The 27625-nt window shown below is 32.2% G+C and overlaps 4 protein-coding genes and 2 long non-coding RNA genes across 9 annotated transcripts; 3 read left to right on the top strand and 3 right to left on the bottom strand.

The window, feature by feature from the left end:
* The first annotated feature begins 1811 nt into the window (after positions 1-1811).
* Positions 1812-4677, top strand: LOC123196308 (ribonuclease 2). The gene is made up of 9 exons (XM_044610282.1): positions 1812-2083; positions 2734-2762; positions 2997-3070; positions 3229-3330; positions 3451-3454; positions 3582-3673; positions 3885-4046; positions 4301-4370; positions 4500-4677. The coding sequence occupies exons 1-9, from the start codon at positions 1863-1865 to the stop codon at positions 4514-4516; spliced, it is 771 nt and encodes a 256-aa protein (XP_044466217.1). The 5' UTR covers positions 1812-1862; the 3' UTR covers positions 4517-4677.
* Positions 4678-5050: 373 nt separating this feature from the next.
* On the bottom strand, positions 5051-8330 carry LOC123196307. 4 transcript variants are annotated; one of them, XR_006497683.1, is made up of 5 exons: positions 8160-8330; positions 7428-7823; positions 6190-7325; positions 5258-5796; positions 5051-5172 (listed from the first exon to the last, which is right to left on the bottom strand). XR_006497683.1 is itself a non-coding variant. In XM_044610281.1 (4 exons), the coding sequence occupies exons 2-4, from the start codon at positions 7768-7770 to the stop codon at positions 5713-5715; spliced, it is 1563 nt and encodes a 520-aa protein (XP_044466216.1). In that variant the 5' UTR covers positions 7771-7845; positions 8160-8330; the 3' UTR covers positions 5051-5712. The 4 variants fall into 4 exon arrangements, 2 of the variants coding, with proteins under 2 accessions (XP_044466216.1, XP_044466215.1); XR_006497684.1 differs by having other exon boundaries at positions 5051-5557; positions 5649-5796; XM_044610281.1 differs by having other exon boundaries at positions 5051-5796; positions 7428-7845.
* Positions 8331-9281: 951 nt separating this feature from the next.
* Positions 9282-10830, top strand: LOC123196972. The gene is made up of 3 exons (XR_006497765.1): positions 9282-9563; positions 10131-10184; positions 10525-10830. It is a non-coding gene; the product is annotated as an uncharacterized LOC123196972 (long non-coding RNA).
* Positions 10831-13575: 2745 nt separating this feature from the next.
* LOC123195476 lies at positions 13576-14300 on the bottom strand. Its single transcript, XR_006497475.1, has 3 exons — positions 14181-14300; positions 13976-14092; positions 13576-13892 (listed from the first exon to the last, which is right to left on the bottom strand). It is a non-coding gene; the product is annotated as an uncharacterized LOC123195476 (long non-coding RNA).
* A 2904-nt stretch (positions 14301-17204) lies between these two features.
* On the bottom strand, positions 17205-19959 carry LOC123196961 (peroxisomal membrane protein 13). Its single transcript, XM_044611124.1, has 5 exons — positions 19779-19959; positions 19110-19346; positions 18678-18997; positions 17899-17991; positions 17205-17724 (listed from the first exon to the last, which is right to left on the bottom strand). The coding sequence occupies exons 1-5, from the start codon at positions 19804-19806 to the stop codon at positions 17509-17511; spliced, it is 894 nt and encodes a 297-aa protein (XP_044467059.1). The 5' UTR covers positions 19807-19959; the 3' UTR covers positions 17205-17508.
* Positions 19960-20689: 730 nt separating this feature from the next.
* Positions 20690-25316, top strand: LOC123195527. The gene is made up of 7 exons (XM_044609292.1): positions 20690-21037; positions 21952-22051; positions 22777-22842; positions 23405-23522; positions 23820-23902; positions 24534-24595; positions 24927-25316. The coding sequence occupies exons 1-7, from the start codon at positions 20841-20843 to the stop codon at positions 25036-25038; spliced, it is 738 nt and encodes a 245-aa protein (XP_044465227.1). The 5' UTR covers positions 20690-20840; the 3' UTR covers positions 25039-25316.
* The last annotated feature ends 2309 nt before the right edge of the window (positions 25317-27625 follow it).

Genomic DNA, 27625 nt, shown 5'->3' with positions numbered 1-27625 from the left:
AAACGAGAAATCTTATCCAAATTGGGTCATTATTTTTTAAATTGAATCAATCACATTGAATAAAACAAATCTCAGATCCAGTGATAGATTTTACAATCGCTGGATCAACTTAAACTAGCGTTTAGAGAGTAAATATTTTCACAAATCATTTTTTGATTTTTGGGTCTACTGTGATCAAGGGATGAGTTCTAGTTTTCCTAATTTAATATTAAGTTAATGTTATATATGCAAATTAATTATACACATTATACAAAAAACTTTAATGTGACTATAATTATTAATTTATTTTTAATTTAAAAATTAATCATTCACATTTAAATGTATAAGTTTGTATACATTAATTTATAAAAAAAGGTTATACATATAGTTAATTTAACAATTTATTAATAATATTAGAGTAAATTACATTTTCTCACAAAGGGTTCAACCAACAATACTTTTCACCTTTTGGTCATATAAATATTTTTTTAATCTAAAATCAAACTTTATTAAGAAAAAGTATTGGTATAAAGTCAAAAAAATAATTTTATTATCTACATATTTTAAAATATTAAAAAATAAAATATTTTATATATTAAAAATAAATATTTTAAATATGATAATTTAATATTTTTAATAGTGTTTGAAAACTTCTGGTTATGCCTCCAAACCCTTTAGCCATGGTTGAATCTTATTATCACCATTGTTGGAAATCGAACTATAATGTGAATGTTATCAAGAAAGGCAAGGCCATGTGATGGCGGGGTAAAATAAGTTCAATCACATTATGGAGGAAGATCATCCTATGTTTTTGTTTAAGGCCAAAGGACTTATTTCTATCCAAAGTATACTATATTCTTGAGTTTTTATCATTAATTTTAAAAATTTCATTTATCCACCTACAAAATCATTATTTTATATATTTTATTAAAAATAAATTAAAATTTTATCTTTTTTCCCTTCTTAAATTTAAAAAAACTAATATTTTTTTCCCATAAGTCAAGTTTTAAAACATCACATTTTCTCCTTAGGGTTTCGTTTCAATATCTAAACACTCTTTGCGATGCCATTGTCAGCTGTCTCTCCCTTCTGACGATTTTTTTTTCCCTGATGGTTTACTTTAATGAAACCCTAATCCCTTCGACGTCGTTGACATCGTATGGAAAGATTAATCGTCTTCTAAACGATAAAGACGAGATCAATCTCGTCTTCCTAAATAATGTCTCACGATATTAGAGGGTTAGGGTCTTTTTAAGATAAATTATTGGAGAAAAAAAAACAATCGAAAGGGAGAAATGGTCGACGATGACATTGAAAAGAGTAGTCGGATATTAAAGCTAAACCATAAAGAGAAATGTGATTTTTTAAAATTTGACTTAGAAGAGAAAATTGTTAGTTTTTAAAATTTAAGGAGAGAAAATGAGATAAAATTTTAAAGAGTTACGATTTTATAACTTTAATAGTCTATAGATGAATAAATGAGATTTTCAAAGGTAAGGAATTGAAACTTGCAAATGAAAAATACTTTGGGTGTGAAAAGTAGTTTGGCCTTTTTAAATTGATAAATTCTTTTCGTGCCACGTGATTGTGACTGCAAAATTAAGTTACCTTTTTTATCTTGGTCTTGGTGTCAGGAATAAGTTGGTTAAAGAAAGAAAGGCATATTCTAAACACTCAATAAGGAAGATCCGGTGAAATTAAAAAAACAAAAGACTAGTGAAATTAAAAAAAAGCCCACATCACAAAGAACTACACGATGAACAATAAAGCGTAACTGTCAAATGACGATTCTATCCTTACCGCCCCTTTACGTTTTCTCACTCTATAAACAAACCATTTCTCTGACCAGACGGGCATTGGAAGAAAGAAAGAAATTAAAAAAAATGGCTTCTCTGTCTCTTTCTCCGGTTCAATTATTGGCGGTTGTTTTGGCAATTACGGCGTCGTTCTGTAAGATTGAGGAGGTCGACGGAACAAGAGACGGACGAGGAGTACTATTTGGTTATCAGAGGGAGTTCGATTACTTCAACTTGGCTCTTCAATGGCCTGGCACTGTCTGTCGCCGTACTCGCCGTTGCTGTTCTTCCAATGCTTGTTGTCGCGGGTACCCTTTCCTCGCTTTATTCTTCTTATTCAATTTGGATAAAATTTGCTTAATTTACTTGATTCATTGCTTTAATTTGCTTAATTCATTGCTTTATAGATGGGTTTTTTTAAATCATGTGTATGATATCTGTTGACCTAAGTGGATCTTACCTTGGACGCTTCAGATTTCATGCTATTTTTTTAGCTTGCTGCTGAGAACAAGTTCAAGTTCAAGTTTTTGTGTCATGCCATCATTTTATGTGGCTGTTCTAAGAAAGAGTTTCCGAAAGTTTCATTATAATAAATTTTTTTTCTATGAATTAGAGTGATTATGAAGTGAAAACATTTATTAGAGATAAAGCTGAAAAGGGTCAAATTTGTTGGTTCATTTGTGCAGTGAGCTTGTCTTTGCTCCTTTGCTCCTTTGCTGGGCTGTGATGTGATTTTTCAGTCAAATTATATAGACTTTTGTATTAAAATGATGTTTTTTGGTTGAACTTATATGTGGTGAACAGGTCTTCAGCTCACTTTTTTTAGTATATTGGAGACTTTTCTATGACATTTTTTTGTGGATGATATGATGATTCTTTTTATACAAGTCAAACTTAAACTTGGCAGACATAGCTATGGAAACTTACCAACAATTATTTTTTATTTTTCCTTTTCCAGATCAAATTCGCCGACTGAATTTACAATCCGTAAGTACATGGCTGTGAATGAGATATTTAATATTGATAATGTGATTCAATGAAGTTTACAAGAGGTTGTGGATGGCTTCTTTGGTGCCTTTTTAAAACCTGTTCTTTTTTCTTTAATACAATGGAATTACATTCATTGTTTGTTCAGCTGGGTTTTGTAATTGGTTGTTGCGTAGATAAATCTGTTTTTACGAAAATATATGCTAATCTGATCTTCTAATACTTGTGTGGAAGATGGACTCTGGCCTGACTACAATGATGGGACTTGGCCTGCCTGTTGTAGGCGAACTAATTTCAATGAAAAAGAGGTCAGTTTTATTCAATTGTACTGATGTTTCATAGTAGAACTTTCTGACATAATTTTCATAATTCTGAATGAAGTTCTGCCCTTAGTTGTGCATTATATTTTAGAAGTTGTAGTAATCTCCTTGGATGCCTCATCTATGCTGGTTGATATAATTTGTAGATTTCAACATTGCTTGGTGCCTTAGAGAAGTATTGGCCATCGTTAAGTTGTGGTTCATCATCAACTTGCTACAGTGGAAAAGGGTCATTTTGGGCTCATGAGGTTGTATAAATTTTTTAAACTTTTATTTGTTTCTAAATCATTCCTCACCATGTTTCAGAATTGACAATTCTTTGTTATTGTGTTCTTATCATGGATGAATTCTGGGATATGCATTGGCAGTGGGGTAATCATCTTTAGCTTTTTTCCTGTTTCATGATACTGTTGATAGTACATTTCATTTTCTACATTTTGTTTTTGGTTTGGACTGGATTATAAATTGTGCTGCTTCTGGTTTTCATTTTCTCTTTCAGAGAAGCACGGAACTTGTAGTTTTCCTGTCACTCGAGATGAATACAGTTACTTTTTAACCACCCTCAATGTGTACTTTAAATATAATGTCACAGTAAGTCTGAAGAACTTTTATCGTCAATTCTTAACTTTTCTTCAGTCTAAGCTATTTTGACTGAAGTAATTTTGTTGGACTGACTGAATTGTTTATCTTGTTGATAATCTAATTTTATATTGGAATTGATGGGGTGAAATGTTCATGGTATTCAATTGTTTTAACTAATGTGCATATATGTTTCTTTTTGTTTGTGGAAACGTGATTTCAGAAAGTATTGAATGAAGCTGGATATGTTCCTTCTAATACTGAGAAGTATCCCCTTGGAGGCATTATCTCTGCCATTCAGAATGCTTTCCATACAACACCTAAACTTGTTTGTTCGAAAGGTGCTGTGGAGGAACTTCATTTGTGCTTTTATAAGGATTTCAAGGTTAGAATCTACCATTATGTCAAATAACTAGCTTAATTAAGATCTGGGCTCTGCCCTCTGAGATTCTTGGGATTTCATTCTGTCCTATGATTAAATTGACCCAAGATGGAGAAGAACACCTGTTAAGCATTCATTATAGACAGAGTAAAATAAGCTGATTGTTTGTGCTAAAAAAGTCCATTCTATTATCTAATGCTCTGTTTGAGCTTACTTTTCAAGTCATTATGTGTTCTGAATGTTTCTTATTATTTCAGTTCCGGCGTTGTGCTGCCTCAAAAAGCTCATGTCCCAAATACGTTAGCTTGCCAGCTTATTCATCCCGAGGTACGTGTTCTGTCAATGTGTACATTACACCCTGGATTAACACAAAAACTGAAGAATATTCATATATTAAGCTTGGAAATTCAAAAACTAAATGCTCCATCTAGTTAACCTGAATTTCTTTTCTTGTAGGTAGGGCTTCATGGTAACAATGCTTCAATTTTATGGTTGCATGAAAACCATGCTTGCCGAGATCCTGTTAGGGTCACTGTGTTGTAAATTTGATCTGCAATAAATTGATACTCACAATCATGTACGAAATTCTTGCATTGTGATTAATTTATGATCTGCAAATAGTTATGTTCTTTAACGCCTCTTTGTTGTTACTGTCATCTCGATTTGCAAAGGGTTTGATGCAGGTCCTGTAAATTTAAATCAGTCTAGGTGTGGTTTTTCTATACCCAAGCTCTCAAAACAATTGAATCGATACTAATGACTGATCAATTTTAGCATATGACCATCCCCAAACTTGCTGAGCAACATGGAAACGAGTACTCTTTGCTTTCAGAATTAAGAACTTTCCAACTCTTTCTTCAGAGGATTTCATAGGATTCAAAGCTGGAGTGGGACCATATAATGATTCCAATTTAATTATATGATTTTTCTCAAACTTGTAGAGCATAACAAATTTATCATTCATTCTCATCTGTATTAACAGAAGTTTTAAGGATTATTGGTGAACATGTGAAAACAGAAACGCATTTTCCATGACTGAAATGAATGTATATATCAAAATTACATAGCTGAGGCATCAAAGTTGAAAATGATGGAACCAGGTTCACCAAATACTCTATCATCCTTTATCCTAACACAAAAAAGAAAAAGACAATTTTTAAATTTCTCAAGTGAACATGGAAATCTGTTCGGATATAAATTTAAAGACGAAAAACCTTAGGGATCTTGGCTGGATTTTACATCGCATGGATTGGCAACTACTGAAGATTGCAAATGGTTTGATGCCATGCTGTTGTATCAACCTGCATATCAGATCAAATTTATGTTGCATATGTATCCTTCTTGGCCTATCAAGCTGTCAAAATTTGATCGAGAGTTTCAGATGAAGCTGCATCTGATAATGTGTTTACAAACCATTTCCAACCATGAGTAGTTCTTGAAATTTATCAGTTGAAGCCAGATAAAAGTATCTGTCTAGAAGAATTTCCTCACCAATTGAAAAGTCCTTGAGAACTCTGAAAAAAATGACGTGATTAGTCATATCTTAAGGGTAAAGATAACGATCAAATATCAAGAATGTGCCCAAAGACAAGTTTCAGTCTTCACAGATATGCGAAGCACCGAAGTCCATAGCTACCAGTAGAGACATGGTAAATCTAATCCAAGAATATTAATCCATGTTGCTCCACTTGTTAACAAGCCACTTCATCCATGTAGCCAAGCAATGCTTTGACAGATGTTCTGGTAAATCCGCCTACAAAACATTGCAATAATCAGATAAAGGTTTATAGGCTAAAAGAACTTATATTACTATCTGCAGCACAGTCAAACGTATGAATATCCATCATACACATCACATATACAAGAAAACCACAATAAATAGAGTAATATGTCAAATTCACCAGTAAACATTTTCACAGACTTGATTGATAAAAGATTAAAGTTTGTAAACTAGGAAAAGCTTGTAAAAGAAAACCATAACTGGTTACAAAATTTTCATTTCATCACTATGTATGACAAACATGCATCCTCAGCTCATAAGAAGAACTAGTTTTGTAGCACAGAAATTCTCATGATTCAAGAACTAAGAACTTTCTTTTCAATGAAAGAAGCTTCAAAAGTTAAGATAAAAGAGTAATAAACTCACACTAGTCCATGATGCAGAAAATCCATCAGTGGAGAGCAACCAGCTAACAGCCCCAGATTGCAAATTTCGCCCACTATTTGAGGTATCAAAATCCATCAGCTCATTGTCGTAACTTTCATCATCATCATGATAATTCCTTCTTCGTTTCTTTCTATTTTTTTTCTTCTTCTTGCGCCTACTTCTATTTGACATTATATTATCCAAGTCTGACCTACTTTCTTCTGACAATTCATCATGCTTTAGCAATACATATTTATCAGATTTGCGAAACTGTATTCCACTGCTCACAAACAATGATTCCCATGACTCAATAGTCCAGCCTTCCTCAGATAACCTAGAATAAATGACCCAAGAATTAAGTCCTATTATTTTAATTGCTTCCATTGTATTTAACCTTAAGCACTCCTTTAAAATCATAGACAAACTGTTGACTTTGAGAGAAGCTGAACTAATTTGTAATACAATATCTTTAATTTTTTCATGTTCGTCCTGGTATTCACCATCATTTAAAAACCCAAGAAGCTGGCGTCTTTGATTGATAACAGCATTTAACAAAAGTAGCTGATCAATAGATTTACAATCACTGCACCTAGAAAGTATAATCTCGAGCCAGTAAGAAGTGGTACCAAAATCCCTAGGTTCCATTCTTGGGTTAATATATTTACGCAGCAACTCCAGGAAAATGCAGAATTCATGCTCTTCAAGGATAATAAGAAGACGCTGACATAAGGATGAGAACGATTCCTCTACAAGAAACTCGTTTATAACTTCCCATACATCTCTTGCATCTTCTTTATACATCAAATTATGAAACATTTCTATAAAGAATTTTGTATCAATGCACAAGATCTCACCATCTTTTACTGACTCTGCAAACTCACTGGATGACCAAAATTCAGGCACATATTCAAGGAAATTCTCTATGGTCCTTTGGACATCCAAATCTAGAAAGTAATGGGGCTTCGTAGCTACCATTGCAGGTGATTGTCCATGTTTTCCCTTCCACTCAAGCTCCTCCCAACAAATATCTCGATTAACAAAAGCAAATTGGGATAACGCCTTTGCACCTTTTTGGTGTCCCAATCCTCCACTATCAGAAAAATTAGAAAACCATTGAAGTATGCGCCTTGGATTTCCTGTGTTGTTCAAATAGTGGCACAGTCAGAAATCCATAAAATGTCTCATCCTATAGGAATTAATATCAAATAAAATGTGTTGAAGTAAACAAATTGCCATACCTTGAAAGAACTTCTCAAGCATGTAACTTTTCTTGGCCAAGACACAGCCGGCTTTATAAGGCCTCTTCTCAAATATCATTTGCAAGAGTTGTGAGGCCACGCCTTGACTCAGTCGCTTCGACCTTAAGAGATTCACAAATAGCTCACACTGCTGGTCACCACTGATAGAACTTATGCCAGATATAGTGTTGCAAAGCCATAGTCGAGCCTCTGACCGCCCTCCAGAATTTATCAGAGACCAGAAAACAGATTCCAATTCATTCAAAAGAGATATTATCAGTTTGGTAGAGTCAACATCTCCATCATCTTCCCAATTAGGCATTGACAAAAACAACTGAGCCATTCTTGCAATCTTCAACAGTTCTCACTCAGAACACTTTGACCCAACAACAAATCCTACATGAAAGCATTTGAACAACTAATAGAAACAAAGCTTTACAATCATAACTAAAAATAAGAAAACAGAACTATAAATTTCACATAAGAGTAATAAGCAGTAACATAATTGGGCGGGCACATAATTGGGAGAACTCAATAAGCTAAAATTCACTATTTTATTTAATCACAAAAACTTCCTGTTACTGTAACAAAAACATTAAACATCAAAGTAGAAAAAGTATGGAATTCCGCTACCCAGAAAACCGAAACAACCAACCATTAACCCATAAGAAAATGAACTTAATAAACATAAAAAACACAGTTGTTGAATTCGGATATGAAGAAGAAGATTACCCAGCTAGTTTTGAAGCTCCAAGGTTTCAGAGAAGGGACATCGTCGTCTGCTTGCCAAAGGAAAAGAGAAAGAAGTAAAGCTGAAAAAGCTGGAAGCCTAGAATTGCTGCCGTTCTTGGTTTGGGCTTCTCCCGGGCCATAATTTACTAAAATTAATGGCTTTGGGTCGTCAGCCACAAAATCTTGGTCTTGGAGATCATGTTATTTAGGCTTTATAAATGCATAAAGTCAAGGAATTTTGTATATACAAAATTCGCAATAAAATTTTGTGCGTTTAGTTTCGGATATTTAATTATATATTTAAATAATATTCATCATATTATTAATTAATTTTAAATTAATAATAAAATAATATTCAGTTATATAATAATATATTAAAAATATATACACGTAATTTCATTATTATTCCATAAACCCCTTCCCTTTCTTTAACCCTAAGAAGAAAAAATCAATTGAGTCATAGTATGCAAAAGCATCTATTCTTTAGTAAATTTGTTAAAATATTTCAATTGGTAGGCGCAAGAAATAGGCCAATTCCAAAGCCTTTCTTCAAATTCTTGACTTGGTAATTACCCTACACCCTCAAGTCTTCACTCATCTAATTTTTTTAATTGACTCAACATTAAAAAATAATAATAATAAAGAAAAACACCCGAAACATACAACTAATACCAAATGTCTTTAAAATCAGATCAGATCGATTAGTTAAACTGTAAATTAGTTTACAATTTAGTCTGATTTTATAATTCGATTAGATTTATTTATATTGATTTATTTAAAATTCGATCAAACTAGATAAACCGATTGATTTAAAAAAATTATTTAAAATCAACAATTAGATTTATATATAATTATATAATTTGTATCTTATTAAATTTTAAAAGAGTTATAATTTATAATATTTTAATTAAATTAATGATGAAATTTATAATTAATTTTTTTTATTTGTATAATAAAATATTAATAATTTAATTATTATATTTTAAAATTTTATTTTAAATATTTTTATATTTTAAAGGTATAATAAATATTTAATACTATTTAAAAAATATATGGTAATATGATAAATAACAGAACCAATTTACCTTTACCAAAAAGTAACAGAACCAAAAAACTACTACTCGACGTTGCTTTTTTTCTACTTCACCTTCATTCTTCAACTCTGTTTCGTTTCTTTCGAAATAAATTTTTCATTTTTATTTTTTTAATTTTTATATTGAGATTATTATCAGTTTTTACATGTCGAATCAATGACTTTCTCCAATTTCTTCAATCTGTTATTCGCCGTCGGCGTTTGGTGTAGCGCGTACATTACAGTCGCCATTCTCTCTTCCTTTCGCATCTTGCATTCGCTTTGTCTTTGAATGTTGCTGAATCAGTGGCTTCATAGCTTCCACTTCAAAGGTGGGTTAGTTTTTGCGGTTTTTGTAATTTCTTGAGAAAGTAAAATTACTTTGATCAAATCTCAGGGGATTTCATAAAGTTTACCATATTTATAAGTGGTTAATCTTTTATTAATTAACTGGTGCGAACGTGCTTAGAAATTTTTGTTTTTGGTGGTGTCCAATTATCTCGCATAATATTAGAAAATTGTTCAGAATTTTATTTTATTTTTGAAATTTGTTGGTATTTATGATGTGCTCAAACCATTGGCAGAGATTTTTCCTTTTTATAGCGATGATTCAATAATTTTAATGGTGGATTTGATAGTTGCTTATACGCCCAGTGGAGTGGACCACTAATGAAAGCAACAAGTCGAAGAAAATTGCTATGTCAGCATTTATTCAGGATTATAAGTAATTTTTTCAGTTACTTTTGAGATTTCTTCTTCTGTTATAAGAAGAAAATTGATTGAACTAACCCATATCTGGGAGCGAATTTGTTAGTTATGCAAAGTATTAGAAAAGAGAAAGAGGGTTTTGAGATGGCAGTGATGGGATTTGTTGTATATCATTGAGTTTTTCTTTGCAGGGTGGCTTCTTGCTCTGGACTTTTCCCAACATTCATTCCTAGACTCGAGATAAGGTTGAATCAGAATTCTTTTTAAATTACTCATTAACTTCTTGATGGTAAAAATGAATGATAGTTTTGGTAAACCTTGCAAGGATAAGATATCATATCTGTAAATGAGTCCTGGAGTTTTATGATTTGATAATTCTATTACAATAGATGATCAGAAAAGAAAAAAGATAGTGGTTTTGGTTTAGTTTCATTTCTTCCTGTTCGAGTAATGTTTTCTAGTGGGAAAACCATTGATCTCATGGAGAGAGCAATAGTTAACAGAAACTGCATTTCTTACTTTCTGTGACCACATTTCATATATTAAGGTGTAAGTGTAAGATTGATTGGCTTGCTTCTTTTGCAGTATCATTATGTACTTGCTCAAATTGATGACTGCAGCAAATATCAGAGATGAATAATTGAAGAGTTCTGGCTTTGATCCTGACAGCAGAAAATGATGAGAAGGTTTGAGGACTTGTTACCATCTGCCAATCCAACCAAGTTGATTTTAGATGTACATATGTTACAGAAGATGGTAAGTTATTATTATTATTTTTTGAAAACTTTTGGTGTATAGTACAATTTGATGACATGACTTGCAACAATGTCAAAACAAATTTTCTTAGGCTTTACAATGTTATTGAATTTGATGGACTAATGTCTCTCTAGATCTTCTCACCTGCAAAAGTAAACCATGATGTTTCTCAGCTTCAGTGGGATCTTGAAAGCTGCTTTGATGGCTATATATTTGGTTTGTACCTAATATTTTGATACAAGGGCACCTAACAACTTTCTTGATTTTATTTGGGGGGCAAATTTGCTACTTTTCACGAAATTACTCCCCCATATAAACTCAATTTTCAGTCATTCTACATATTCCATGCCACTTATATGACTATCAACTTTAGCTTTCCAATACCATTTCTAGTTAGAATCTGGCTATTTTGAGGTTAATATGTTGTAAGTCAAAGAGTTATCGAACATTTGAAGATTTGTTTCATCACGCTTTACCATTTTTCATCATTCATTACCTTTCTTTGTCATTTGATATCCATTTTAGTCTAAAAAAAGGCAAAGAAAGTTTAAATTTAAATCATTGACCATACATAAATGTATATTCCCTTATACTCAGACGTATGTTTTTTCATAACTTAGCCAATTTTAGGTACTTTACAAAAAATGATCATTTTACCCTTAGCAACACATATGGTATACCCAAAATCATAAAATGCATTCCAATAAATACAATAGGAGGCAAAGGAAAAAAAACTTTAGATATGGCTGTGGATGTTATAATGAAAAATCATGGATGTGATTTTTTTAGTAATGTTGTACACCCAGTCTTTACATAAAGATTGGGTGGTACTCCACCATTTCGAAGGCCCACGCTCGGGCCATGATTCATTCATGCTCGGGCTTGCCTTCTCCCACCCGGTCCTGGCAATTTAAAATCTTGAAATGATTGTGATCTCTTTGTCCTTTGTCAATAGGGAAAAGTCATTCGCTGGGAGTCATATTTTCAATAACTATTCGTCTTTGATTGAATTAACCACGTAATATTTATATCCTTAGTTATCATGGGATTCATCTAGTGAAGGGGATTCTAGTTCATAGTAGGAGTGTTCAAAATTTTTCGAAAACCAAACCAAACTTGTATCTGAATTATAATCCAATCCAAAAAATCGGATAATCGTAAAATTGGTTCAATCATCGAATTAGAATATTATAAAAACTAAAATTTTAATTCGGTTTTTGATTTATTAGAATCTGAAAATTGGTTATCTAGATAAGTTTGGTTTTCAAATTAAATAAATAATGAATAATAAATTTATAATAAATATTTAATATAGAGTAACAAAAAAGTTAAATTACATTAAATGAAAAGTCTGATAATACATGAACCCTATTTTGTTGGGCGTGATGATAAGGGAAGACTTTCTCAATTCCCTCGTAGTCTTGTGGCTTGCGGCAGCCAACCAGGTGATTTTTTTAATTATTTTCATTAAACATTTAATATATCAACCAAAAAAGTCAAATTACATTAAATAAAAAGTCTATTGATAAAAGGAAAAACCCTTTGGTTTTTTTGGGAGTGACATTAAGGGTGACTTTCTGTGTTCCCTTGAGTCTCTTCCTTTGCGCTAAACCGTCGCTTTTTTTTTTTTTTTTTCTAATTAAAAATTTAATTAAATGCCCACCAAAATAGGGCAAGTAAAAATACCTTATTTTCAAAATCTTAAATAAAAATGTCCCTTTTTTCAAAAGTTTAAACAAAAATATGTAATTTTTTTGAAATACCAATAATATTCTTTATCACTTATATATAAATTTTTACCATCATACTTTCTTCACAACATTCAAATTTTCATTTTTCACTTAATATTTGACATTGTGGATTTATTCGAAAGAAAAAATTCGTATCGATCCGTGATAACAAAGTATTTATATGAATCTTAATCTAAAACTTAATTTATTCTTTAAATCAAGTTCATATATTTTATTTATATAAGGGTATTTGGATATTTAATAATATATGAGAGGATAAAAAAAAATGTTAGAAAAATATGAGAACATTTTGATATTAGATAATGTATGAAAGTGTTAAATAAAAAATATTAGAAAAAATAAGAGCATTTTAATATATGATGATGTAGAAGGGTATTAAATGAAATCTCAAATAAATATGTGAGATATTTTGAAATTAGACAAAATATGAGGGTGCTAAAAAAATACACCAAAATTGAGAGGGCATTTAGATATTATAACAATATCAAGTTCCATATGTTAGAAAAATGCAAAGATCATTTTGATTTTTGACAATATATCATGGCGTTAAATGAAATGTAAGAAAAATATAAAAGACATTTTGATATTAAACAATATATAATGGGGACATTATGATATTAAACAATATTTGGAGGTGTTAACGAAATGTAGGAGAATTAGAAGGCATATTTTCATAGTTGATAATATATAAGGGGTTTAAAGAAATTGTAAGAAAATATAGCGGAAAGACAACAGGAAATTAATACCATCTGCTCATTAAAATATACAATTAAATATATTTGAATTAATCAATTAATCAATTAACTAATCATCTAGCTTGTTAAAATATATAATTAAATATATTTAAATTAATCAATTAATCAATCAACTAATCAATTACTTAACCAAAAAAAAAAATCAATTAATCAATTAATTAATAATTACCTACCTTATTACTGTTAAATATAATCCTCGTATGAGTTCATTTAGAAATATCTTTCATATATCACTTAAAAATATTTGCGGAGACGCAGACGAAGAGTCCAGCAACATAATTGCTTTAATGTCCGATCTCTCATGATGGGTCAGGTAAATGGGGTACCCAATAGTTCATTCAGAGAAAGCTTGTGGCATTATTAAGATCGAACATCTTAGATAATCCACTATTATTTCATAAAACTTTAGTTTCATGATGACAAGATACTTTTATCTATTTCATTTTGGAAATGAAATATCACAAGATTGAGCAGATTTGCCATCCACAACATTCTTAATGGAACTGCAAAGTTATCACTGCCAATACTTTCCACTGCAGAGGGCCATTAATCTGGTCTGCCAGTCCCTGGGGCTGCTTTTGCAGGGTGATAATTGGAAAAAGGCAAGTTTTTGAAAGGAGGATATTCAATTTCGAGTGTTGGCAGATACTGAATAGAAGCTAAAGATCTGACTGAAGATAGACAATTGCAACTATTTTTTATTAGGAAACTTTTTAATGATAGCGGGTTCTGATAAACAAAATGGGCTTAAAAGAAAAAGGGGATTTGTGTTACCTTGAGAGCACCAAAAACACGGTTTCCAGTAGTTGTCCTTACAAGACCAACATCAAGGAAGGCATGGAAAGGTCTCCTGGTATCTGTCGGCTCGACCGAGAAATCCTCCCCAGTTGCCTGTCAGCAAGTGATTTGAAACTTTAAATTTCTATTTAAACAGGAGAATAATGAAAATTCAGTCAAGGAACACAAATGAGCTATGTACCTCAACAATTCCCTCATACTCTTCATCCATTTCAAGCTGATTTAGGACTCGGCGAGCCAAGAGAAGTCCAGTGCAGTAAGCTAGTGATCATTGAATAAGCAATAAAGGATCTCTCCAATGATAAATAGAATGAAGAAAAAGGGAATCTTTTTATACCTGCAATGTAATTAGTGAGGCCCACCTCATGCCCATAGCGAGGAAGCTCATGAGCATAATCAGGTGCAAGAACCATATCACCAGCAATGCTAGCATGATTTGTGCAGTTGTACCTTTATTGGTCTAATAATGAAGTTAATGGAAAGACATAAACAATCATGGGATATTCAACTTTTTACCCTTATTTTAATTTTTGTGTGTGTGTATAATATTTTTTTCTAAAATACTTTTGTTGACATGAGTTATACAGAGTGGTGCTACATTCGTTAAATTAACATATATAAGTATAATTTGAAAAAAAAAAAAAACAAATGCATAATTTGAAAAAAAGAACCACTTGAGTAGTTCCAACAACGCTTTCTTATTTTTTTCCAGAACTTTGTTTTTCTTTCATCCAATATCCAACAATTAGAATAAAAAAAAATCACTTGTCATCCTACTATGTAGTTGTCTATTGTCGTTCAATTATGTTTCATTGTCGTGCGGTGATCGATGAAGACTACTAGTGGTTGTGGCTTATAGGTATCTCTTCCTTTAGTGCTTCAAATTTTTAGTTTTTTAAAATCTTTATAATAACGTGTTGCTTCAATTATTTTTCAAAGTTTCTCATTACTTCAATTATTTTTCAAAGTTTCTTACTACTTCAATTATTTTCCATTGACGCAAGATATAGAGATTCCTTCCAAAGTTTCAAAGTTGTAGAGAAAAAAAGAGAAAATCTCTATACATGGGTCGTGTCAATGAGAATATTTTAAAGAGAGATTATTGTTGTGATATTTTTGTTTAAGATTTGAAATAAATGGTATATATGTATACACTAAAAAGGTAAATATCCCAACAACCAACATTAATTAAACAGTAAAAAACAATAGAGTAATATAAAATACTATATGGAAACCTTAGGATGCGTTTGATTGAGGGATTTTAAGATTACCTTGGTAATTTATTTTTTATTCCCTTGTTTGGTTTGTCAGTAATAAAAGATTACAATAATTTTCTATTACCAATGCTGACGTGATAGGTAATATAGGTGGTAATCTGATTACCACCTTCGCCTTAGGTATTTAAGGATTACTGGGGTAATCTTGAGTTTATTATAATTATATTATTATTTATTAATTTTTTGAGATAAAAATAAATTTATTTTTAATTAATATGACAAATAATATAAAAAATATTTAAAAATAATTCTATTCAAGGACATTTAAGTAAAATAATTTACTAGTAACCTTTTATTTCCTTTAACCAAACACAATAATTATTTATACCTATCAAATTTTATCAAACATAGTAATAATTTATACCCAGTAATCTTCTAAGTAATCTATCTTCAAGGTAATCTTTATATTTTAGTAATCAAACATTATCCAAACCAAACACCCCCTTAGTGACATGCAAGTCAAGTTTGTCAACAAATATATTAATTTCTGATTATTTATTTCATACCATAGTCAAATCACAAATTCCATGCAAGCAGAACTAAGATTTCCGAAGAAGCCACATACATGAACTCTCATACTATGCCATCACCTTCACAAAAAAGACAGTTAAGTAAGAAGCATAAGAACCCGGAAAATGCTTCAAAGTTCATTAACTTAAGGCTACTTTGCAGGAATTCTAGTTTATTATTTCCATTCATTGGTCAATTAACCCGTAAATAATATTTCAACAGACCAAAACATTCATCTCATGTGTTATGACCGGTAACAGAACACATCTGCACATCTACTCATCAGCATCTTAATTTAGTCATAAAAACATATGCATTACCACTAAATAATTTTAAAAAATAATTAAGATACAAATCTCACGACAAAACAATATTTTGGAGTGTTGTATTTATTTGATACACCTCATGATATATATCATTTATTTATTTATATTATATTGAATCGTAAAATACTGATAATTATGCTTAAAACCGTTTAAAATAAGTTTTGAGCTTTTGAGCTTTGACAAAGGCCTGTAATCTATAAATTGCATCAACCTAGGTCATAATAGGTCTAAAAGTTCCCTCCCAAAACCTGTTGAGTTTGCATGAGGTGTTTAAGGGCACAAGAGTTCATTACATTGTCTCAAATAAACAACATAGTAAAAGAATACTCCACCAGGTTTAATGCATTAGCAAGAGAAGTTTAATTATTTTAATTGGTTCCAACAGCTACTTGACCGTTGGAGAGTGTTGTTGCCCAATAAGAGGAAAAGTTTTTTTTTTTTTAATTTCACGGTCGTGCCATGGTGGTTAACGCGCCCTTCCCACGAGCCTTGGCACAACCTACATATGGCCCGTAACCTTTGGATAGACATCCTTTCCTGCTATCATTTGCACAACTTATATGCAAAATGCATTGATGGGTAGGAATCTTAATAATCTTTAGGTATAGCTATTCAAAAAACACTTTGGAGACTGCTAATAATAAGATGTGGTTACACAATATTGCTTCCCGCATTCCTTGGATCCAAGGCATGACATTTATTAGACATTTTGATTTGAGCTGTGTGATCAAAAGCTTTAATTTTGTAGATGAACCAGGAAATTTAATCTCTGATTTGTGTACTTCATTAAGTTTTCCTGGGCTTTTTGTCCACTCAATGCATTCTCTTAGTTAGGGCGAATCAGATGAATGTGCCCATCGCAAAGGAAAAGGATCATGTTTCCTTTCCCTTGAATTTCTGATCACCCTGCGCAATTTGGCCTATTGTCACTGTTCTTGTCATAACTTCCCAGACAAGTAGTATGCATACACAATAAATCTTGATGAAGAACTTACAAATCCCAAAAATGTATCTTTTATAAAAAACTCCAAAATATCATTTCACTGGTAAAAATTATATCTTATATGCAATTAGTACCAATTAATATTCATCTGCCAGCTCATGTAGTATTTCTCTATTGGATATGCAATTAAAGATTTCTCATCTTAACACCAAGTTGTCCTTTGGCACAAAAGTAACAGATGCAGAAACACAATACATTTTTTTTTTCACAGAAAAACAACACATTTTATCATGATGAAAGAAACATGTTAAGAAAACACAGGACTTCATGTCGAGCTCAACCTATGTAGATAAGAGTACATTGTTGCTTCCATCTAAATTCTGATGAATACAAAGCTCCCAGGACTTGGTTGGTTTCTCAGGGCAAATAACACCACAGACTGGGAGGTATCAGCTAACTGCTGCCATTCTCTCCCCACACATTATCCCACGCACCACCTGGGGCAGGTTTAGGACCCTCAATGTAATTCTGATTTCCGTGCAGGTTGTGGGGGCCTGGAAGCCCATTTGGTGTTTGTTGATTAAGTTTTCTGGGCTTTGTTTTAATTCCCAGCAATCTTAATACAAATCTTGCTAACTCACCATACAGCATTCCAGTGCGATCAAAAAGCTGCATGCGAAGATGTAATGAATCATTAAGATATACATTACATTTTATAGAGCTCAAAAGACAAACACTAGAATATCACCACTCCGGTTATTACTTTAATGAAAAGAGATTTAAACCAAGCCTCAATTATATATGATACATGAAAACAGGATGTGTGCACGAAACGAGATTAACCTGAAGAAGTGCAGTCATAAACATGTGAAATGCTTGAGTATTCTGATCAATCAAAATTGATACCCGGCCGAAAAAGTTTACAACTCCTTGCATCTGCCACCATTACAAAACAAACGGTTATCAGTCTGACCATCTTAAAAAATGCACCTGCCCTAAACAACTTGTTTTCATCAAGACATATACATGATTAATAAGCTCATAGTTATTTTCAAAAAAGAATAGAAATGGAACTGCATGAACTATTTTCTACATTTTCAATATTCATGTATAAATGCTAAATGTACAGAGACAGATAATTGAGATCATGATCTGATAATGGCCAGTCCCATTTGACAACAAAGAATGATAAGAAGCAACATTCATGCACTGAAGCAATAGAAAGAAGTTCATGACACGAAGAAAAATGGCATAAATAAAGACATTTTTCATATATTGGAAGCAGCTAATAAGTGAGTCATGGAAAACTTAAAAACCATGAGAGCCAGATGCTAATTAACTAATTGCACAATGTTGCTGGGTTCGAAGGAGAGAGGGAGAAGGGGGGTTGCAACAAGGAGAGAAACAAAAACGATCTTTTAAGACTTTACAAAATAAATAAAGAATGTGAGTCATATTCATCCAATTGACCACCTGTTCAACAGCCAAATTTGAGGTTTGGCAAAATGATTACTTAACAGTCAATATTAATGATTTTCTTCTTGTCACTGAAACACATAAGATACTGAACCAGGCAATGATTCACAAAAATTGTTGAAAATTAAAGATCAGTGCTTCCTTACCACTCGAAGGAAGGATATCCAAAAGCCCGGTGGAGATGGTGGACCACCATATGGATTATTTGGATCTTGTTCACCATAGGGATCCATACCCATACCCATACCATAATTGCCCATTGGCCCTCCAAACCCACTGTTATGCATTCCTCCACCATACATGCTAGAACCTCCATACAAACCACCATAGCCTCCTCTGTACATGCTATTACCATACAATCCACCACCAAAAGAGCCTCCCATTCCGCCATATGACGAACCATACATTCCTGATCCATAAGTCCCAGATCCGTAACCTGAGTTATAGTTTAGACCAGACCCATAACCTGCATCAAAATGAAAATCATCAAGATTCATATAAGCAACCACAGAACTGTTATATATTGTATATATAGATGAACAATATCATTACACACATATGAGACGAGCAGCATTTACCTCCATAAGTACTCCCATAATTCTGTCGCTCCCACGGCCTGGTAGGTACAGGCCGACTAAGAGTGTTGTTATTATTTACAGCTGTATTCCCATTAGCAGCGGAAACAATTTCACCCGGTCTCGCAGTTCCAGAAGCCTCAACTACATCGCTGGTAGTGCCAGAGGACGGTGGATTAAAAGGTGAAGGGCCTGAATGAGTCCCTGTTCGCTCCCAAGGCTTTGCAGGAGCTCCGGTACCTACAATAAAAATCACACATAAATGAACAAATCATAAAGCAACTAAAGACATTGCACAAAAGAAATGGACGAGTTCTAACATACTATTTGAGCCTATTTGACAAAAGCTGTTATCTTTACAATATAACCGCCCAGTAACGATACCACGTGCCGGCCACTGGCCTGAAAACTAGTATACCTCTACCTTTACCAAAATTAAAGATAACCCAACAAAAAATCGATAGCAGAAACTAAAGATAAACCCATCACGACCATACAAACATTTATAAAATAAAACTAAACAAAATCCATAAAAAGAAATAGCTTCTTAACATGATTCCCAGTACCGATTAAAAGATGAAGGCCCCAAGAGAAAACTGATAAAAAAGACCAACACAAAATCCAAAATTAAATGTTTCTTCCAAATTGAAATTAAAATTGAATTAAAAAAACCTGGTTGTTGGTTGGGACTGGAGTCCATGGACGACTGGATGAATTATTGAGGCGCGTTTTTATCTCTCACCTCAGCTCACGCCTACCAACACCCACCTAGATAAATCAGGATATGCTCAGGGTCAGGGAAGAGAAAAAGAGAGAGCAGCCGACCAATTTTTGTTTATTCTGTTTCTTTACTTTACGGAATTGTGTGTTTTTTACTATAAAATTATGTACATTTATTTTGGGTATATATATATTTATATATATTATCATATAATTAAATAATTTTTAATTAAAAATAAATAATAACCAATCATATAATGATACATATAAATGTGTATATATTTATATACCTAAAATAGATACACATAATATTACTCTTTTTAATATTGAATTGAATAATTATATATCAACAATAATAAAAAAATAATTATTATTTAATTATATAATAATAATATATTATTTTATATTTTATATATAATATTATTTTTATTAAGACAAATTTTAAATCCAAACAATCATTAAAATTACATAATTTATTTACAACCAATTTATAAAAAAAAAGTTATATAAGTATAAAATATAAATAAAATGACTATTTAACCAATCCGATCTAACAATTCAATGAATACTTTATCAAAACCATGGATAAGATTGTCTTTTGCTAATTTTTGTCTTTTTATATGTTAGCTTTAATTATTATTTGTTATCCAATCAGTGTCCTATCTTAACAAATATTTCTTTATATTTAATGCATTTTTTTGTCCTTTTTGTGCATGTGTTCACTTTTTTCAATTTTCAAATTAAAAATTAAAAAATGAATTTTATAATATTCAATTTTCAAATTAATTATTTGATAATATTTAACTTACGAAACCAAAAAAAAAAAAAAAAAAGGGATCCTTATAAAGGATAAAAATGTATAAATATTGAAAAACATTTAAGAAAAGGGAAACTAATTGCCAGATTCGCAGCAGTTTCTTCAACTTGTCTGATTAAAAGTCACTTAAAAAATTCGCAACAGACAGACGTTGAATTATCTGAATCGTGATTGGCTGTCGCTTGGTCACCGTTTTGATGGCTGCAAGTGCGAACCCGTTAGGAAACAACCAGGAGGCCTCCTCGGCGGCGCAGAAGTCCACGTCGGCTAATGGCGGTGCCAACACTCCGGCGACTGATACCACGCCGACTACCTCCGCGTTGCGGCACAATTCCGGTATTTCACTTGAGTGGACCCCCGATGAACAGTCGACTCTTGAAGATTTGCTGTCAAAGTTAGTATTTTTTTTTCCTGTTAATATTGGTGAATTCATGTATTTTTTTTATCTGAAATATTTAATTTTGATTTTGTTATTCTTGAGTGTGTTTTTGTTAGGTTATGCCTTGAAAACTTGTAATTTTTAAAGCAATTGAATGCAACTGTTTTGACACTCATTTGGCTGCTTGTTCAGCTTGTGTTTGTTTGAGGGTTTTTGTTGATTGGATAAGTGAAAATTTAGTGTATTATAACTTCATTATGCTAATTTTTAGCATAAAATTTAGGTTTAATGTCTTATGTTTTGTGAATTGATTGACAGGAGGCATTTAAGTTAACAGTACCAATTGTGGGTGGTAGTGAATTTTTGTTACCATGTTGAACATGGTATTTATACTGTTGTGAGCGGTAATTGTAAGGGTACTTTGAGTGGTGCACTTTAAATATCTAGTATCTACTTTCTCCACCAAACCATGTGTATAGTTCTTGCACTATGAATGATGATAATTATAGGGTGTATGATTTCCTTGCATGGGAACCAGATTTTAGTTAAAAGATTCTCTTATTCAGCTATTTGTGATTATTTGGATGCAATTTTTTTATGGCTGTATTTATTAATCATTTGGGGGTTGGAGGGATGGTATTTATAAAGCATTTTAGTCTATTTGTTACACGTGTTTGACCATTTCTTGGAAGAAAATACGTTAAACAAACTGGTTTTTGAAAATTTGCATATCTATGTGTCTCATTCTGACAAATTTTTTTCACATCTTTGGAGATGAGTATTTTTGTGTGCAGAATGAGTAGAGTTGTTAACATTTCGGAGCATCTTGATTTATATTATCATAAATTTATACCATGTTTGGCTCATGTCTTGCATTTGGCGTATGAAAATGAACAGTTGATAAATAGAGTGATATACCTTTGTTGTAGGTTTGCCTCGGATTCAACCCTTGTTCGGTATGCTAAAATTGCAATGCAACTGAAGGACAAAACTGTTCGCGATGTTGCTCTTCGATGTAGATGGATGACTGTAAGTTCCATATTTTAGTGGTTGATGTTTTATTAAGAAGTAAATATTTCTTCTCAATGGGCTAAGCATTTTGGTGCTTTTAATGCTTACCTATTGTACCGATGTAATGAAAATTGGAGTTTCATTTATATTAATAGAAGTGTATGTGAAATAGACAATTATACTAGATAAAAAGTAAAATAAATGTTTTGTAATGATTCTAGAATATCCATTTCGTGACAAGAATGTAAATGTCTAAAATGAAACTGAAAATTTGTAGAGTTACCATATGAAATTCTTAGACCATCACTTTCTCTAAAGTTTACCATGAATTTGTGGATATGAGGATGAGTACAGTAATATTTATGCATTGTATTGTGACAAACTAAAACTAATGATTTGTATGACCTCTTTTCTTTATTTGCATTCTGTTTCTGGCTGAGAGGTTGATAGTTTGACTAAACATGGGCCATATAGGAGTGGTTTTTTGGTTTTGTAGCTTCAGGTCTCTTCTCCTAAATTTGTTCTTCTTGTTGTTTTAAACCATCTTTTGTTATAAAAAGGCTTAACCTAGTTTTCTTTTTCTTCATTTTTTATTATTATTTGATAAAATCATTTGTATTATTGACATAAATGTTATATTATATATTACGCAAAACACTGCACATGCTTACAGTTGGATATTCTGTATATTACATGTATCATGTTACAACAATCTAATTGGTTAGATTTGCACCTAATTTCAGAAAAAGGAAAATGGCAAGAGACGGAAAGAGGATCATAATTCAGCAAGGAAGAACAAAGACAGAAAAGTATGTTCTTATTTCATATCTGGTACAATACATTTCATGCGATTCTATCTTTTGACACATTTGTTTGCTAGATTTGAATTTAATGAAAACATGTTTCACAATACTTTCATGTTTGTTTGTTTGGCATTTGTGTGTTTGTCTTATAGATGAAAGTTTTGGAAACACTTCGGAGATGAGAAAGTGTTCTAATTTAATATGTGAATTTAAGTGCACTATAATTATTTAGGAAGCTACAACATAATAACTGTATTCATAGGTCACTATTACATGGAATTTGAAAACAGAAACATTGAGTGCGTCCTACTTTATATAGAGCTAATAGTAATATAAAGGTATGCTATATGTGGATTTCCTATAGATGAAATTAAACCCAAAAATTAACTTGAGTATTTGACCATGCCCAGATGTCAGAAAAGTTTCCCTGTTGACACTTGTCTGAAATGGACACGTGAACTACCAAGAAACTGTCCAACAGTTTCTTCTGGTGGTCCTACTGGATTTTTGTCTGTTGTTAATTTGGCCTATCTGTTTATTGAATTTTGATGTGGGGTTGTGTTTATAGGAAAAGGCTACAGATTCATCTGCAAAGTCATCATCTCATTTAACAACTCGCCCAAATGGTCCTTCATATGCTCCGTCAGTGATTCCTATAGACACCGATGATGGTATCTCATATAAAGGTTTGTGCAGACACTTTCTGCAGAGGGCTTATGTTAAATTGATTATTGACATTGAAAACATGAGTGAGTTTTTATTTATCAAATATAAATTTAGATGAGTGAAAAATTGGTGTCATCTCTATTACCATTTATGTATTTGCTTTTTGATGGGAAAAACTATTGAATTTGATCAAACTTGGATAAATCTTTGGGGTGAGAACCAATGGACCTTAGTGGATGGAAAATAGTTAAGAAATATATTTAGTTTCCATTATCAGCTTTTTTATAGTCTGATACTTAAAATACTATATTTTCCAGCCATTGGCGGTGTTACAGGAGAGCTTCTGGAGCAGAATTCTCAAATGTTTAACCAAATTTCTGCAAATTTCGCAACTTTCCAGGTGAAATATAATGTTTGATGCTTAACAACTTTCACGTAATTAGATATTTCTTGATATTCATCTGAGCTGTTGTTTCCATTTTTCTTTCTATATAAATCTTTGTTTCTCTTTATTTTGCTTCGGTCGCTACCATCTATAAACTAGAGTGTTCTTGAAATGAACTAGGACATGTATGTAGCTTTCATTAATGGAACATTTGGACAATTGCTGAAATTGAAATATTTTTACCGTGTTTAATATAAGAGATGAAATACTTGTAGTATGTTCTTTTCATATGATCTAAGTAGCAGATGATTCTTGTTAGATTTCAGTTCTCTTCATTTTATATGTCAACATGGTATTATACTGAATTGTTCTTAAATGCCAAAAATTAATAGATGTGATTTTTTACTTACTGAGAATTATAGCATACAGATCTCTTGGTGGACCATAGACCCACAAGAGATGGCCCATTGACTGTCTTAGACCCTCTATATTTTGGTCTAACTAATTAATCAAATTTGTTGAATGATTCTAAAATATGATGGTTTGTCTTTTGAGGGAATTGGCACAACATTTGATAAAATGGTATTTAGTAGAAAATGATTTATGCCAAAACTGTTGGCATATTCTTTTAATTTTTGACTTGCAGATACGTGATAATTTCGATCTCTTATGCAAGGCTCGGGACAACATCCTCTCAATCCTGAACGAGTATGTCTCTGCCTCTGTTTAATTAAGTTATTCTTAATTAGACACTATTTTTTACGGGATAGACATCTTGAACATTCTCAGCTGGCTGCCTGTAGTTGTAGTTATGTGGGTGGTATAAATATCAGCATCATCACCTTACCATTTCAGTAACATTGTTGTTATGGTATTTTAATCATCATGTTTAGTGCTTTCAGTTGGTTTGAATTGAGGTGCAAGAATTTGGGATTGATAGATAGGGAATGCTATATATATTCTAATTATCAGACTTTTAAGATTATGTTATAAAATGGTGTAACAGAATTATTCTTATGATTTGAATAATTATTGCCAGCTTGAATGACATGCCGGAGATAATGAAGCAGATGCCTCCACTTCCTGTGAAGGTTAATGATGAACTCGCCAACTCCATCCTTCCCCGTACATCCCATCAAATGAGTTCATGATGCTGATGCTTCTGATTATTTTCCTTGAGTTGGGCCGTTCAAATTCAAATCAATTCTGAAACATGAATAAAGCTGGTTAGTTGGTTAAAGTTATTTTCAGTTAAAGAAGACTCTCAATGTCCATTCGTTCTGATACTGTCGAATGTAAAGATTTATATTATTTAATTACCGTCCTTCACTTGGTGGATTGTTGATTGTAGGAACTTGTATTGTGTAGTATGTACATACATAGTTGTGTGAGGAAATGTGAATGGAAAATGATCCGAATAGTTTTTTAACTCTAGATTGAACTAAGCATGCAGTTTCATTTGGACTGCATCCATCTAATATGTAATTGCATGTTGCAACTGGTAATTGAAAACTTTGCAACATATTATACCGGCAAAGCTGGTATTGGTAATAAACGTGCAGGTTTTTTAAAGAGGTAATTTAGAGGTCAGGTTATTTTAAACTAATGATCAGGAGGCAACTGCAACGTTACAGGATTGGTGTTTAGCCTTTGGATGACAATAAGATATGGTGCATATTTTTTGGGCAACACTTTTTCTTGATGTGTGTAGAAAATCAGATGCCTTCCAACTTTTTAGGCCAAAGGACTATTTCCCACGCAAGTTTAAGTGCTACTGTAAAATCACACCCGTGAGATTTGAAAAATCTAAAATCCTATCCATTTGTAAAAAATCTCTGTTAAGATTAAGGTTAAAACTGTTTTTTAACAAAAAAACTGAAGTTTTATTATGTTTGCCCCCCTCAACATGAAAATCTCTCAAATCCCCCCAACCTAAAGTTTAAAAAGTCAAAATTCCCCCTTAGGGCTTGCAAATCATCGTTGAACATGGCGAATTTTGTCGTCTCCAATGGTGTTGACTCTCCCTCTTGGCTTAACTCTCTCTACTGATCACTTCTTACCTACCGGTGAAGGCTAATTCCTCTGACGAAGATGAAATCGTCTTCGTCTGAGATGAAAACGATCGTCGGAGGTCTCAGACAACCATGTCGTCTTCGTCTAAGACTTCTGACGGTCATTTTCGTCAAAGAAATTAACCTTTGTCGGTGTTTGAGAAGTGATCGATAGGGAGAATTAAGCTGACGCCACAGGAGATGACCATCTTCGATGACGTTTGTAAACTCTAGGGGGAAAATTTTGATTTTTCAAACTTCAGATGAGGGGGGAATTGTGAGTTTTCAAGCTTAGGAGAGTAAATGTAACAAAATTTTAGATTTTTAAAATTTTTTATTAAATAACTATTTTGCCTTTAACCATGACTAAAATTTTTAACGGATAGGTAGAATTTTGGGTTTTTCAAACTTCACTGGTGTGACTTTGGGATAACACTTAAACTTGGGGGTGAAATAGTCCTTTGGCCCAACTTTTTAAGTGACAATGATTTGGGCAGTTCGAGTGGTGTTGCATATATACTAGGTATTTGTTTGCAAATTGATTTGACAACCTTTTTATGAATAATATTAGATGTAGGCTTGTCAATCTTTCTGGACATGTTTAAGCTTGGGCCTCAATTTTTTTAAATATTTTTGGGGTTTCATTTGTGGAGTTCAAATTTAATTTATTTAAAATTTTTGGACTTACAGGTAGAATTTAGGGTTTCGACATTTTTAACATTTTTGAATTCAATTTTTCCCCTGGCCTTGGAACAATGATAAACCTTCAATTTTCAATATTAGAACACATAGCATTGCTCTATCGGATTCATACTTCTAATGGGAATAGGGAGCCTAGCGGAGATGAATGATTTCGATTTCTATTATTTTAAACACGATTAAACTGATAAAATATCATCGTAATGAAGCATTACATGGTCCATATGTGCAACTGTTTCCTTAACACACTACTAATTAGTTAAGAAAAATACCAACCACCCCACTCATTACAAAAAAACTATGATTTAATGAGTTCATTCAACCAACAAATAACCAAAAATATTAATGGGAGGTTACTAAAGATAAATAGGAAAACTCAAACATCATTAATCTATAAAGGGAAAAAAAAAATCTACTTCACTGTGAAACACTTGCTGTACAATAATTCTTTCGTTCTATTTTCATATAAAGTTCTCGGATAAGAATGCCCAACATTGCTTCCAAGCTTCTGACAAAAAACAAGCCACAAAAAGAAAAAGCATATAAGAACTGAAACATGAACTAACGATATCATTAGTATTGTTCAGTAAATATACACATTAAAAACACTAATCTTCATGCATTATAGAACATTCAAATTAAGGCCAAAGAGCTATTTCCCACCTAAGTTTTGATGCGTTCTCAAAGTCACACCTGTAAGGTTTTAAAATCCAAAATCATACCTATGAACTAATTTCCATTTAAAATCTCAGTTAGGGTTAGAGGTAAAACCGTTGTTTAATAAAAAAATTTTAAAAACTAAAGTTTTATTCATTTGCCTCCCTTAGTTTGAAAATCTCACAATTTTTTTCACCCAAAGTTTGAAAAATCAATATTTTCCCCTTAGGGTTTGCAAACCATCGTCGAAGAAAGCAAAGTTCACCATTAGAGCCAACGTGATTGGCGACAACGAACTTTACTTTCTTCGGTGACAGTTTGCAAACCTTAA

The sequence above is a fragment of the Mangifera indica genome, chromosome 14 (genome assembly GCF_011075055.1).
Source record: "Mangifera indica cultivar Alphonso chromosome 14, CATAS_Mindica_2.1, whole genome shotgun sequence".
Lineage (NCBI taxonomy): Eukaryota > Viridiplantae > Streptophyta > Magnoliopsida > Sapindales > Anacardiaceae > Mangifera > Mangifera indica.
Note: the sequence above shows the minus strand (reverse complement) of the source record. Positions and strands in the feature narration are given on the sequence as shown.